Here is a 14,849-nt window from a genome sequence, read left to right on the forward strand (position 1 = left end):
CAGGAACAATCCCTCAGTTTGAGCCTCCCAGTGCCCTGCACCTGGACAGGAACAATCCCTCAGTTTGAGCCTCCCAGTGCCCTGCACCTGGACAGGAACAATCCCCCAGTCTGAGCCTCCCAGTGCCCTGCACCTGGACAGGAACAATCCCCCAGTCTGAGCCTCCCAGTGCCCTGCACCTGGACAGGAACAATCCCTCAGTCTGAGCCTCCCAGTGCCCTGCACCTGGACAGGAACAATCCCTCAGTTTGAGCCTCCCAGTGCCCTACACCTGGACAGGAACAATCCCCCAGTCTGAGCCTCCCAGTGCCCTGCACCTGGACAGGAACAATCCCTCAGTTTGAGCCTCCCAGTGCCCTACACCTGGACAGGAACAATCCCCCAGTCTGAGCCTCCCAGTGCCCTGCACCTGGACAGGAACAATCCCTCAGTCTGAGCCTCCCAGTGCCCTGCACCTGGACAGGAACAATCCCCCGTGCTCACACCTCATTGCAGGGATTCTGCTGGCTGAAGCAAAGAAACAGAAATGCAACATTTCTGTCTGAGCCCCAGAAAAGGAGAGAGACCACAGGTTTGTCATCATAGCTACAGCTGGTAGTATTTACTACCGGGTGAATAAAGCAAAGTGCATTTTGTAAATTCACTCTTCACAAGTGCTCACCTCTAAGAGGCCTCTTGGGACATTTAGGAGTGCTCAGTTTGAAAAACTCAGCAAAACCACACACTTCACTCCTGGCTCCCAGGCATTTGTGTAACTTACTCCAGCTTTATCAAAAGCCCCACAGAAAGAAGATAAACTGGCATGAAAACAGCTTTAAAAGCAAAATATGATAAAATATTCAGAAGAACATGTAAGAGATGAATTCCAGGAAATATTTAAGAATTTAAATCTGTCCTTGCCATTCCCATTCGAGGCCCTAAGTGGGTCAGAGAGGCTGCAGTGCCTCCTCTCAGAACCTCAGAGTCTCAACTCTCCTCCACTCCACTGACATCAAACCACCAAAACCACTCAGTTATCTCACTGTGGACTAAGATCAAAGAGCAAAAACCACAAGTGAAATCTTGTTGTTGAACACTCCAGTGAGAAAGCAGCATTTCATCCCAGTCTGCTGCAGGCTGCACAAGCACACCCAGGGCACACAGGAACAGAGGGCACAAGCTGCATCAGTCACTTCACCTTCTGCTGCAGCCGGAGCACCCAGCAGCCTTTTGCAGTGATGGAAAAAAGAGCCACGGTGGTGGGAAAGAACATCATGTTATAGGCACAAATGGCAACTGAACTGCTACTAAAAATGCCCACGAAAATCATGAGAGAAATACAAATAAATCATCTCAGGCCCAAAAGCGTGGCAGAGCCCAAAGCAGCAATTCCCATCTCACTTACCAGCCTGTGGGTGAGCTGGATGCTGAGGAGAGGAGACCCTGACAGGTTGTAGGACAGCTGGGGCACAGGCTCCACTTTGATAGAGATGAGGTAACTGCTGGCTGAGATCATGTAGCCTTTGTAGGCAGCAGCTTCAGCAATCCTTGCAAAGAAGTGAATATATTAAGGAAAAAAGAGTAACAACTGGCTTTTTAGTTCATACATAACAACAAAGGAACACAGAACCTCCTTTTTTGGTCCCTCTAGGGCAGCAAGGTCTGGCCCCAAAGGATCCTACAGGACTCGAAGCCATACCTATAAATTATAGGGAGCAGCTCTGGACACCTGGAGACTGATATCAAAGGTTCTCCTTCACTCTGCTCCTCTTTGCAAAGGGTTGCAAAACTTGCTGAAAGTGTTTGAGGGAATTAGAGAGAATCCTGTGAAGGGATCCAACCAATACCCTCAGCAAAGTGAGGAGGAAACTTGCAGGGGGTTTCAGGCTGGCTGGCCAAGCAGAAAAATCAGTGTACGAGACAGAGACAAGATGCACATAAACATAGAAATGTGTTTAGAAGTCATTTATAGCTTTGCCTTGAAAAAGAGGTGATGTCCAGTTAGATTTGCTAGAGGGAAAGACAGATCACAGTACAAAACCTGAACTTGACTAAATAGCTGCTTAGTCCTGGAAGTGCATTCCTTCTAGTGGGAAGTAATTCTGCAGTACATAAGGACCCTTATTTTAAGGTAAAACTTATGAGTTTGACATTTTCACACATTTAGGAGTAACTGAGATGCATTTGGTTTCAGGGTAGAATTTTTTACACTCTCAGTAACAAAGTGCAGGATTAAATGACTGCTGCCATCTGTCTCTGGAGCAGGTGGATGAATGGGTTTTACCAGGAGAAATTTGAGCCCTGGTGAATTAACCATCAGCTTGGGTTTCTAAACATAGCCCAGCACGGGAAAGGGCCAGTTTGAAAGCAAATGAAAAACCACCTTGTTTACACCCAGCACCTGTCTGCAGGGGTTTCTTATTTTTATTTCACAAAACAAAAACAAAAACAAAAACTCGTGTCAGATGTTCAAGTAACTTAACTCCTTGTCAGGGTCACAGAACAGAACTCGTTTACCACAACCCCTTAGCTCTGACCTTGAAAAGCCCATCAGTATCAGGGATTACTTCTGCTCCCAGTAACCAGCACATGAATGGAACGTGTTCATCTGAAGGCAGAATTTGCTACTCTGACATGACAAATTAAAGTCTACATAAGGACTAATGATCCAACAGTTTGAGGTTTTACTACACAGATGAAGAGCATGGACGCTTTTCCACACCCTTTATCAGCCCGTTTTAAATTTAAATTTAAATTCGTGGGTTTGAAGTGTGACAGATCCTCATCAGAAGCAGGGAATGCTGTTTCTGTGCCTGCACAAGCCTTTCTTCACCTCGGCCCTGGGTGCCAGGTCCACATCTACACAAACTGCCTGTGAGCAGGAGCAGAATGGCCTCAGAACATTGCTGTGTTTCATTTTCTTTGGGTAAAGAATCAAAAGTTGCTCCCCTTAGAAACTGGTATTTATGTAGTCTGAAAATAGAAGTCATCTGTCTGTACAGCACAAAAGCTCCAACAGTTTTGGTTTTGGTTTTCCACCATAAAAAAAGAAAAAGGTCAGGTTTCAAATTACAGGTGTTTAAATAGCCCAGTGGTAGAAGGAACACAAAAGAAATCCTTTGAAACAAACTACTCTGAGAAAAAAAATATTCTACTGTAAAGTAAGCAAAAAAGTTATAATAGTAGAGCACAAAAAAGAAAAGCAAGCAGAAGAGAAGTTGTCCTGGTTTAGAAGTGCATACTTATTTTTAAAGCATCTTTGAGTACCTGGGGTTTGGCTCCACAGAGGAAAAATTGCTAAGGCAGCATTCCCTGAATTATTACCTTTTTTGGATGCTGGTTTGGGCAGACCTGCATCTACACTTCTATAAACATCACTTGTAGTGCATTACACACTCAACCATTTCAAGCAGTTTGAATTAATTCTAGAAGTCCGGGAAACTCTCCTGTGTCTTTGTGTTTGTATTTAACACTCTGACTGGGCAGACCCTCCATCCTCAGAATGAGTGCTGAAAACAAACACAGCTCAGGGGAGCAGGGATGGATGTCCAGGTTGTCCTGCCCCACAGATTTCAGGGAATGCACTCAAAGATTGCATTTCTGTTTCATGTGCTGTACCAGAGCCCAGGATCTGTGGCAGTGCATTAGAATACAGAGCTCTGATACACAGCAGCTTTAAACTGGTTGTGTTTGCTAAACTCAGACCTAAATCAGGATCATTTTAATTCTCTTTCTCCCTTTGAAAAATTAAGATTACATCCTATTACCTTAATAAATTGCATTGATCCTCCTCTTTGAGAAACACAGGCTCTCATAAGTTATTGCCTCAATTTCTTCATGTGAGCACAAAATACTGCACAGTGATGGCAAAGCTCCCTTACAGCCACCTGCTGTGCCCTTCTCTTGAGAGAGCAGGGCAGACAAGAGCACAGCTTGCTCTTGGTGTGGAAATGCCACTCAGGAATCACTGTGTGATTACCTCAGCGTGAGCAATGTGGATTGAGATCCCATCTGCTTCAGCTGAGCAGGGAAGGGTTCCTCATCCCGAGGGTCACAAAGGAGTGCCCAGGAACAGGGGCAGGGAAGGGACAATCCCCGGGTGGGGAAGGGAAGAAATCCCTGGGTAGGGGAAGGGACAATCCCCGGGTGGGGAAGGGACAATCCCCAGGTGGGGAAGGGAAGAAATCCCTGGGTGGGGAAGGGACAAAATACCTGGGTGGGGAAGGGACAAAATCCCTGGGTGGGGAAGGGACAATCCCCGGGTGGGAGAAGGGACAATCCCCGGGTGGGGAAGGGACAATCCCCGGGTGGGAGAAGGGACAATCCCCGGGTGGGAGAAGGGACAATCCCTGGGTAGGGAAGGGACAATCCCCGGGTGGGGAAGGGACAATCCCCGGGTGGGAGAAGGGACAATCCCTGGGTAGGGAAGGGACAATCCCCGGGTGGGGAAGGGACAATCCCCGGGTGGGAGAAGGGACAATCCCTGGGTAGGAAAGGGACAATCCCCGGGTGGGAGAAGGGACAATCCTGGGGTGCTGCTCCTCCCCTGCTGGCAGGAACAACCCAGCAGAGCTCCACAGTGGCAAAGACTGACAGTGAAAACTGATCCACACACCCCAGAGAAAATCAGATGGAAAGAGTCATCGCTTTGCTGAAAGAACTGTGTAATGGTTTGCATGAATGGCCTTGCAGAGAGCCCTGGGAGCAGTGCTGCACAGGGTTAGACAGCTCTGCATTCACTTTATCTGATCTGCTAATGATTTCACTGATGTACACAAAGCAAAAGGTCTTCAAAGAATTGCCTGCTCTCCTGTTATAAAACTACCCTATGGGTTTCTGGGGTCAGGATTCAGATTTTGTCTAAAGAGGAATGTTGTGTTTTCATACTTGTTCCATTTAAGTGCAAGCTTTATCTTCATATGTGCTAGGAGAAAAAAAAAACATAATTTCCTTTTATGAGACAGATTAAATTATGAAATTCTAGTAGCAGATCTAACAAATGGAAGGAGAAGACAGACAAACATGTCACTAGGGAATCTATTTTATTGCAACCTAAAATAAGTGACAATGTAAACTTCCATCTGTCTCTAGTTAATGACTACTCTGCAGGGCCAGGGTTATGGCTTGTCACTGGTTTACAGCTGATAAAGACACGACTGCTGCAAGGTGTATCACCAGGTAATCACAGGCTGTTACTCTGGGGCGAGATACTCACCTGGTGTCCACAGGGTTGATGTTATGGAAGAAATAATGCATGTTATGGTAAAGCAGGCCCACGATGGTGATCCAGGCTGGGGAGAGGGAACAGGGGTTACTCCTCAGAGCGATCCTAGGCAGGAGAACTCCTGTCCTAGGGCTGGAACTCTGTGTTAATTAACAGCCCTGACTTACACAGACCTTCACATCTTTGCTTTAGCAGAGCTCTGGTTGTTCTGCTGAGTGAAAAGGTGTGAGCATACAGCACAGACACCAAAAGGGAACACAAGGATGTCTGAGCTGCACCTCCAAAATCAGCTGGTGAAGTCATCAGCTGTCCCTTAGAACACACAGACCCCCAGAGAAAGGGGGGCAGGACACAGCAGAGGGTCCCAGGCCACCCCACCCCTCCCCTGACTGAGACTGGACTCAAGGCAGGCAATCAGTCCCAATCTGCTGCCCACATTCCAGGAAATTTTGGGCTCTCCAGCATCTGAGTGGAGAGACAGATGGGTATTTTCTCAGAGTGAGCCACACAGATGTCTTTTACTATCCCTTTTGCTGGGTTCCAAGTATTTATAGTGTCAGCTGTTGAAGGTGAAATAACAGATTTTTTAGGTTAGCTCATCTGGACAGTGTAGAAATGTGGCCTGAAGGCTGAAATAGCTCCGAAGTGAGCTTGAGCTGGGAAAGAGTAAAACATTTAATGCCCTGGATCATTTCAGGATACAAAGCATGACAATGTTCTGGAAAATTAAAGAAAATCTGCATGGTGTATAAGTGGGAAGGGAAAAAACTCCTCCCATGCTATTTTTGGCATTAGCAGCTGGTTTGCAATTATCCCTGTTCTAACCTGGGAGAACTTGCAGTCTCCAGCCAGGCCCTGCCAGTGCAAAGAAACAAAGCTGCCACCACCAATCAGGTAGACAGTTCAGTAATTATCAGAGAATTTCTCACTGCGGGTTATTTTCAGCTAACTTTGCACTTTGTGAAAGAGGGAGTGACCATCCCTCTGCAGAGGTGCCTGCAGAAAGGGCTCTGGGTGAGTAAATTCTGTGGGTTGGGATTTAGGGCACATAAGTCAGATTTTCAAAGGTTTGAGGATGGAGGGAAATGTTTTTTAAATGGGTTCCTTCAATGTCTGAGTAAAACACACATAATTAACTTCAAACGTTATTTTGGTCTTGATGAAAGGTGCAGATTTTAGCCATGCTTCCTTTTGAGATTTTTTAAATTTGGGAATAGGTATGGATTTCTGAGATCTGCCTTTTTGCCATGAGTGTAGTTTTTATCTTCATTCTGTTCCTGTAGCTGCTATTGCTTAAACTGTCATTTTACAGTTTAATTTTATACAGAAGACCAATTTTGCACAAAGGGATAGTTAATTCCTGATCTGACATCCTGGAATTCCTTAAAAATAGTCAGTCCAGATAATTAAAGAAAATAATTATGAAATTACGGTTTCTCTAATGTAAAAATGTGTCAGAATTAAATGAGTCTCTGTTGCTCAGTTCTATTATTCAATATTAATTCAACTGATATGAAAACTCTAGCACATTAATTGCTCATTAGTATGACAGGACCACTGCTGCTTCCTCTGACCCAGTGCCATCCACGGGGTTCAAACCAATTACTTGGAAAACCAAAGTGGACCAAAACCTGTTCCAAAGCCAAATCATTTTCAGATACCCTGTGCACACTTCTCTCTTTAATCTTTTCCTTACCTTTTCCATGGAAAGCTTCACTGGGAATGGAAACGTAACTGTGCCCTCGAGATGGGAATCGATAGTGGGACACGTTCAGGGTCTGAGGATGCATTTTGGCCACAGCGTAATCTGTGTGAGAGCCCAGACAAACACATCAGCAGATCAGTGGCCCCTACACCTCCCTGGCTCTTCAACCAAACTTCCCGAAGAGCTGCTGCACCTCTGCTGCTCGAACCCCAGATGTGGTAAATGCCCCAAGTCCAGCACCGCCTTTTACACCCGAGTGCTTCATGGCAGAGGGGAGGTTTGGGCACTGGTATCGTGCCACGGATCACCAAGGCGGGCTCAGAGGCTGAGCCTCGCAGGGCAGGCAGGTCAGAGCAGCAGCGCTCCTGCCCTGCGCTGGCCGGGGAGATCCCAGTGCCCCCGAGCCCCCAGCATGCAGGGACACACAGGGAGGGGTGCGCCTGGGGACTGCCCAGCTCCTTCACCCCTCGCAGGGGTCTCCACAGGGCAAAGCAGCAGCCAGAGCACCTAAAACACCTCTGACGCTTGCAGCATCCAAAGCTGCGAATGAAATCAGGATGCTGAGAAGCTACCCAGCAGTACAATAAAATTATCCAAAAAGGTCAAAACTATTTCTATTATTTTCAGCCTCTCGGAAAACCCTTGTAGAGATTAAGGTTTCCCAGCACCCGAACCTCTCCAGGGGCTGTATTTGCGCTCCAGGCCCTTTAACTCTATTAGCACAGCCTTACTCAATCCTTTACACATAATACTTATTCTGCATTCCTCCCCAAATAACCTCAGGGAAGCTCAGGCACAGCCACAGTCCATCACTTCAAGCCTGCCTGCAAGGACATCTCCCTACAAATAAAATCCAATTTTGCATTCCAAAGAGAGAAATGATGGGTTTTGCTTTCCTGCTGTGTGCTGGCAAAGGATGGGACAAGCTCAGGAGGGTTTGGGACACACAGGTAAAGGAGAGGGACAAGCTCAGGAGGGTTTGGGACACACAGGTAAAGGATGGGACAAGCTCAGGAGGGTTTGGGACACACAGGTAAAGGAGAAGGACAAGCTCAGCAGGGTTTGGGACCCAGGGAGCAGAGGGAGAAACTCTGGCCAGCCCCACCTGCCACAGATGAGGAGCCCTCGAGGGTCAGGGGCAGCGAGGAGGAGCCGTGCAGGTTGAGGGACAGGTGAGCCATCACCGTGTCGATGGTGTGGATCAGGCTGCTGAACACCTCGGGGGTCTGGGGAGGAGACAGGACTGTGAGTGCCACAGCTGGGCACAGCTGGCAGTGCCCCTGGAACTCTGCCCAGGGCACTCCCTGGGATGAAGTGTCACACAAAGTGATGCCTGTTTTATAGAACAGCTCCCAGGACTGCTGCTCCCACCAGCCTCTGACAGCCAGGTATGCTCAGGATTCAGCAGAACGAGGCCAAGAACTGTGCAGCAATATTTTGACAGCATATAAAGATTGGTAGCAGATCTTTCTTGCTTTCTTGGAGCTGAGACACTGCAGTTTGACCTTCCTTTCATCATCTTTATTCAAATGCTCCTCAGTGTAAAAGCTACTTAAACCCTTCAGGTTGAAACTTGATTCATAAAATCTCGGAGTTAATGCATGTTTCAGTAAAAAGGAAATCTGTTTTATCTGAAATCCATTTACACCAGAGATGATCAAGGATTTGATGCTAAGAACTTAAATCAATTAGATATCTTTTTGTCTTAAAAGCATTTTAGGCTCCAATGAGACCTCCCTGTGCTTTAGCTTCTCCTTCTCTCAGTTTAAATGCTCTCTCTTCTGAAATCTGTGCTTTCTTATTATCAAGCAAAAAGCTCAGGAAATTTCTGGATTCACCCTGCAGGTATTTCATCAGTGATGGATGATAAAATAAGTCATAGTGCTAAAACAGCAAACAAAATGATCGTGGCAACCAGTTCTGTTCCCATCCCTGTGAATTTATGCAGCTGGAGGAAATCACATCCAAGGCCACTTGTCTTACCTCTGGTCCATCAATCCAGTCAGACAGTAACATAAAGTCTTCAACAGCTTTTAAAAATGCCTAAAAGACAAGTAAAACTAGATTATTTATTTAATTACTCGACTACATCTCCTGGCAAGGGTCCAGGGCAGATCTCTGCCAGGATTTTTCTCAGGTTTATGTGAAGAGGACAAGGCCACTGCCATCCCTGTCACAGATCCACCTCACCTGCCAGCATTCTCACCGTGTTCTGTGTGCTGACTTCTCAAAGTAACAATTATTTTACTGAAGGTCCCAGCACTGAGTAACTCCCGAGGTGCAGTTAACCCTGGGTCCGAGACTGAGGTGAACTTACTCTCCCGTTTCATCTAAATTCTTATGATATCTGTAGAACCCTTGAGGGATTTGGGTTGGAAGGGACTTTAAAAATCATCTCGTTCCAGCCCCTGTGCAGTGTCCTGGGACACTGCCAGGGCTGAGCCAAAGGCAGCCCCAGCCCTGGGAGCCCTGCTCATGTGCACACACAGGAGGGGGAAAAGGAGCACAGAAAACTGCACTGGAAAGTCAAAGAAAAAAAAACGCGTTTCCAGATTAAACTTATCTGTTAAAAAGCCTTCAGAGAATGAATATAGAGAAGTTCCACTGTGAAACGTGGAAGACACCACATAACAAAACCCAAGTCAGATTTGTCAGAAGCAATTCATTAAAAACGCGTGCCAGTAATCAGGAAGTTTATTGCACATCACTTAAATCAAATTTCCCTGTGCTGTGAGGCGCAGGACAATCAGGCAGAGATAAGCACAGAAAATCACAGCAGCTCAGTGCCTGTCTGGCAGAGAATTAGCTGCAGACAATGCAGAGCCTCTCCATCCATCAGGGAAATGACAGGCTCGGTGTGGATGATCAGGACTCTTGTATTTACAGCCCAAAATAGCTCTGCTAAAGATAATCATGTCCCGCATTTGTCCGCAAATCCCGGTCCGGGCACACAAAGACAGCCCAAAGGAGCGCCCGAGCAGGAGCGGGATGATGCGCGAACGGGGAGTCGGGCAGGATGCTGTCCACACCCAGTTTTCGGGAAAACAAAGGAAACAATGTATTAAAGCTTTTCAGAGAGCTTTTGCTACACATTAAACTGTGATCCGTGAAATCCGAGCTTTAGAATTTGCAAATACGAAGCTTTTAACACAGTCTCTCAATTGCTGTCCCTGTCATTTTGGGAAGGTTTATTTGTATTTTTTTTTTTTGTCTGAGCAAAGCGCCCTTGGCAGCCTGGAATTACCCCGAGGCTTAGGGGAGCAATCAGCGGCTGATTACTGCACTAATGGCTCCGCAGCTCGCTCAGGTCCGGGAATTGCTGCCCATCACTTTCCACAGCCCCTTGTTCTCAGCTCTCACTGCAGAAAATACCCGCTTGCTTTTTCCCCTCTGTGGATCAGCTTGAATAAAATAAATTCCTTGAAGCTGTTCCAGCGGGGACAGTGACCCCACCACTCCCCTGGGCAGGCTGTTCCAGTGCTTGACAACTCTTCCAGGGAAGAATTTTTCCAAGATCCAACTTAAGTCTCTCCTGGCACCCCTTGAAGCTATTTCTTCTTGTCCTTGTTATTTGGGAGAAGAGATCCAGCCCCCCAGTGTCCTCCGTGGTAAGGACGGTCCAAAGGCATAAAGGGATATCTTTAAGGACTGGTGAGACATTTCAACTCCTGCTACTCCCCAAAGCAGCCACTGCTCTTTTCATGGGTGCTGTCTGCGAGGAGCGAAAGCTTTGCAAGCTGCGTTGGAGATCCCCGGCTCTGGAGAAAGGCCATGGCCCCGGGAGCCCCCACTCACCTCGGCCAGGCTCTGGGCAGTGAGTTCTGCCAGGGATTTCTTGGGCAGGCTCAGGGACACGTTCTGCAGGTGCTCCAGCAGGGAACGGGGGGCCTGGGAGCTGCCCCGCTCCTGGCTCAGGGCACTGATGATGGGCTGGTAGGCGTCGGTGGGGAGCTGCAGCAGAGACAGGACCCAGCACAACACATCCCAAATATCCCAAATTATCCTTACGGCCACTAGCAGAGACAGGACTCAGCACAGCATATCCCAAATATCCCAAATTATCCCTATGGCCACCAGCAGAGACAGGACTCAGCACAGCATATCCCAAATATCCCAAATTATCCCTATGGCCACCAGCAGAGACAGGACCCAGCACAGCATATCCCAAATATCCCAAATTATCCCTATGGCCACCAGCAGAGACAGGACTCAGCACAGCATATCCCAAATATCCCAAATTATCCCTATGGCCACCAGCAGAGACAGGACCCAGCACAGCATATCCCAAATATCCCAAATATCTCAAATTATCCCTATGGCCAGCAGCACTCAGAAGCCCAACAGGGGAAGGAGAAGGAGAAGGAGAAGGAGAAGGAGAAGGAGAAGGAGAAGGAGAAGGAGAAGGAGAAGGAGAAGGAGAAGGAGAAGGAGAAGGAGAAGGAGAAGGAGAAGGAGAAGGAGAAGGAGAAGGAGAAGGAGAAGGAGAAGGAGAAGGAGAAGGAGAAGGAGGGATCAAAGATTAGATTTTCCCTTGGCAATCCAGGTCTCTCTGCCATGAGTATCTGTGAACAAGAACTGATAGAAGAAAGAAAAGAAACAGAACTTTAACACTGCAGAAAGCAAGAACGGGAGAATGCACGACCACAGGTAATTGGTGTATTCTCCATATGAAAAATCAGTTATCATTTTTTTCATTATACTTCTAACTAGATGGAAATCAATTTTCTTATTACAGTGGGGTTTTTTTAAATTTTAAAGGGAAAAAAAAGAAAAAATATCAAAATAGGTTTTAGCCTCCTGTATTTTCAAAGTTAATAGTATTATTTCAGAATATTTGCTATTTTTTTTTCCTTTTAAATATAGTAAACATTTTCTTTAACAATGAATTTCCTCAGTGTTCCCATCTTCCCATCTACCTATGCATATCCAAAAGTGTTTATAACTGAGGTCTGAAAATAAGTGCCATTAAGGAAAAAGAGGCAGGGAGGAGGGTCTGTAAATGTGATTTAGGCACATTCTGCCACTATGGAGAGTTCTGAGCACTGTCCTACCACGGGGTTTGTGGTGGTTGTCACCAGGGACCATGGAAGTGTTGAAGAAAGCAGAACTTGCACACCTGGGGAAATACAAACACAAAGGAGAGTGTTAACAAATCTGAATTTTTATATCAGATACATAATTATATTTTTTTCCCCTCCTCAGACTGAGTCAGCTCTAACTCAAAGCAACAGATTTGCTGTTCTGTGGATTTTATTTATTTGCAGTACTGTAGCTACACATCTTGGTTTAAAAAAAAAAAAAAATTCTGATTCTCTCATCAGTTTTATTCCATCATCTTATTGCAGATGAGTATTGCAGCAGTTCAAGCCTTACATACTTAAATCTTCGTTTGCAAACAGGAAATTTCAAGGGTTAGATCTCAATAAGAAAGGTCAATGTGCAGTTAAAACTCTGACATCCATCTTTCTCCTCCAGCTCTTTCCCCAACATTTACAGAAATTCTTTAGGGTTTGGGGTTTTTAATCAGAAATAAAGAATGATCTATGGGCAGTTCTGACAATTTCACGGAAGATCTTGTTTTATTTCTGTGTATGACACAGGCTGGGACCGGGAAGGTTGGGACTGCAGAAATGGGCTCCAGCCTCAGCTCCCATGTCCAGATGCTGACTCACATCTTGGGTCTGCATTGTCCCAGAGCCAAATAAAACCACACCCACAAAGGCAAGCTCAGAAAGGCTTTTCCACATCAGAAAATCTGCACTATTTAAATATCTGAAAAACATTCAAAGCCAGTGGAAATGCTCCCACTGCTTGCAGCAAAGTGAGCCCTCAAACAAAAGGGCAGGGTGGGAATGGTGCTCGGGAATGGCCACATGAGCATGTCAGAAATGGCTTGGCAAGACAGAAAGAATAAACTTCATCTTGGATGGCTTCCAGTTGCTCCATTTTAAAAATATTGATTCCTTTCTGTGCAAAGCAATTTATTAGTCATTTGTGATATAGAAATAAATTTTTCTTCTAATCCACATTTTACCAAGAGTTATTATTTGCCAGCAGCATGGAATTTAGTGCAATCCAACATGGGCTGCACAGACAGGAGCCATTTCTCTCACAGATCCAAAAGGGACATGAACATTCATTCAATTAAAAAACAGGGTGTCCTATTTTCTTATGTCAAAGCATATTACCCTGCTTCAACCCTGTTAGAAATTCTCCAAAATCAATAAATAGATATAGTAACCTTTCTTTACTATGTTGATTACTATTGTAACACCCATTGCTTCCTCTGAGAATATTCTAATTTCACACATTGACTGGTAAATTTTATAAAATCTGATTAGTCTGTTATTCTGATGAGAAAAACCAAAAATTAAACTGCCACATTTCTCAAGTGCTCCAAAACACCTGATCACATTAAAACAATGTTTGCTTGGAATTCTTCTGGCTAATTAAAAAAATACATACCTGGCATCCCTCTACATTTGAATTCCTAAGCCCCTGGAAAATCCACATCCAGCTTCACTCTCAATTAAGAGGTTATACATTTACTTTTCACAGCATTCTGATATTTCATGACACTAGAAAACCAGTGAACAGGAGTTTAGGAAAGGACCCATCAACACAGCAGTGAATGCAGAAAACTCACAGAAGCTCAGGGCATGAACGTCTCAAGGAATAAATGAAGGACTTTGCCACGCAGCCTCCTACAAACCAGCAGGGATTAAAGGTGGGATGCAGGAAAAACTCTGCACAACTCTTCAAAACTTTGGGCTGCAGCGGATTGGAGAGCCCAGCAGTCCAGCAGGGTGTCAGAAGGGAGCCCCAGAGGTTGATGTCCTGCAGTCAGAGACTGGGGCTCCAGTGGGACCTTCCCAAGGCACAGCAGGGAAGGGTGCAGGGCAGGGGTGGGAGCTGCAGCCCTGGGCAGCGTTTGCTCCAGTGGCACAAAATCCTCCCGTGAGAGGGGAGCTGGCAGGGAGGGGGGCAGATCCACAGGGGTCCAGGGGTTAAAACCAGCTCTCCCTGCATTTATCCGAGCCGTTCTCTGGCAGGGAGCAGGCCACACGTATTGATGATCTGGGGCAATTTGAAAATCTGCTGCTCTTGAGTTTAGCAGCAGAACATTCTTGTGGAGCTGCATTAATCACACAGTGTGATTAATGGCAGCTCTGAGCTGGGCAGTGTTATAGTAACCCTCAATTGTTGTCAAAGATACAGCAGCCAAATACAAAAGCATTTTTTCCACCATGACCAGAGCATTATAAACTTTTTAAAGATTTTTAAAGTTGTTTCCTGTATCAAATGACTACCAAATGAATACTGTCCCAATCAGAAATTTTGACGACGTTCATAGGAAATTTTTTTTTTTTAATAAAACAAAAAATAATTTAAGCAAAATTTCTACAATTTTTTTGTGGCAAATGAAACCTAACTTCATTACATAACCATAGGTGGAGGGTTTTCTTTTTCAGTGACTTGAATTCTACATAAACTGGCTTATACTTTAATTTTTTATAAAATACATTCTGTACATATTCGATTGGTGTAATCAAACCTGGAAGTACAAACACAGACATTGTCATTTCCAGGCACACAGCAGAAATTCTGCGATAAGATGGTTCTGGGTTTAAGAGCACCACAGGTACGGAGGTGATTGCTTTAGCTCTTGGGAGCCTTGTAAGAACAACTGAAAGTAAAAGCTCCCAGAGCAGCAGAAAGTTCTAGGTGTGCCACGCTTTACTACTTTCTTGTAGTCCAGGGTTTATTGTGCAGGGCCACAGAAGCACTGGCAGGGTTTGCTGGCCTGGCTTCTGATCCTGATTCTTTGCACTTCCTATTGCATTTCAGCCAAGCAAACAGGAGTCAATGCCTTTATCCCTCCAGGTGAGGGGAGAAGATTGCACATCACAGCTGAGTGTCCCAGTGACACTCACCCCTGAC

At 45.7% G+C, this 14,849-nt stretch overlaps 1 protein-coding gene across 2 annotated transcripts in view; it reads right to left on the minus strand.

The window, feature by feature from the left end:
- ADGRD1 (adhesion G protein-coupled receptor D1) overlaps positions 1–14,849 on the minus strand; it is a 118,800-nt gene that overhangs the window by 90,483 nt on the left and 13,468 nt on the right. For both annotated transcript variants that reach the window (XM_062504462.1, XM_062504461.1), the window contains 7 exons: positions 11,960–12,024; positions 10,704–10,859; positions 8,892–8,951; positions 8,014–8,134; positions 6,900–7,010; positions 5,195–5,270; positions 1,385–1,526 (listed from right to left, as the gene is read on the minus strand). In XM_062504462.1, the coding sequence (XP_062360446.1) occupies positions 1,385–1,526; positions 5,195–5,270; positions 6,900–7,010; positions 8,014–8,134; positions 8,892–8,951; positions 10,704–10,859; positions 11,960–12,024 (731 nt within the window). The remainder of the gene's footprint in view (positions 1–1,384; positions 1,527–5,194; positions 5,271–6,899; positions 7,011–8,013; positions 8,135–8,891; positions 8,952–10,703; positions 10,860–11,959; positions 12,025–14,849) is intronic.

Source organism: Cinclus cinclus, chromosome 17 (genome assembly GCF_963662255.1).
Source record: "Cinclus cinclus chromosome 17, bCinCin1.1, whole genome shotgun sequence".
Classification (NCBI taxonomy): domain Eukaryota; kingdom Metazoa; phylum Chordata; class Aves; order Passeriformes; family Cinclidae; genus Cinclus; species Cinclus cinclus.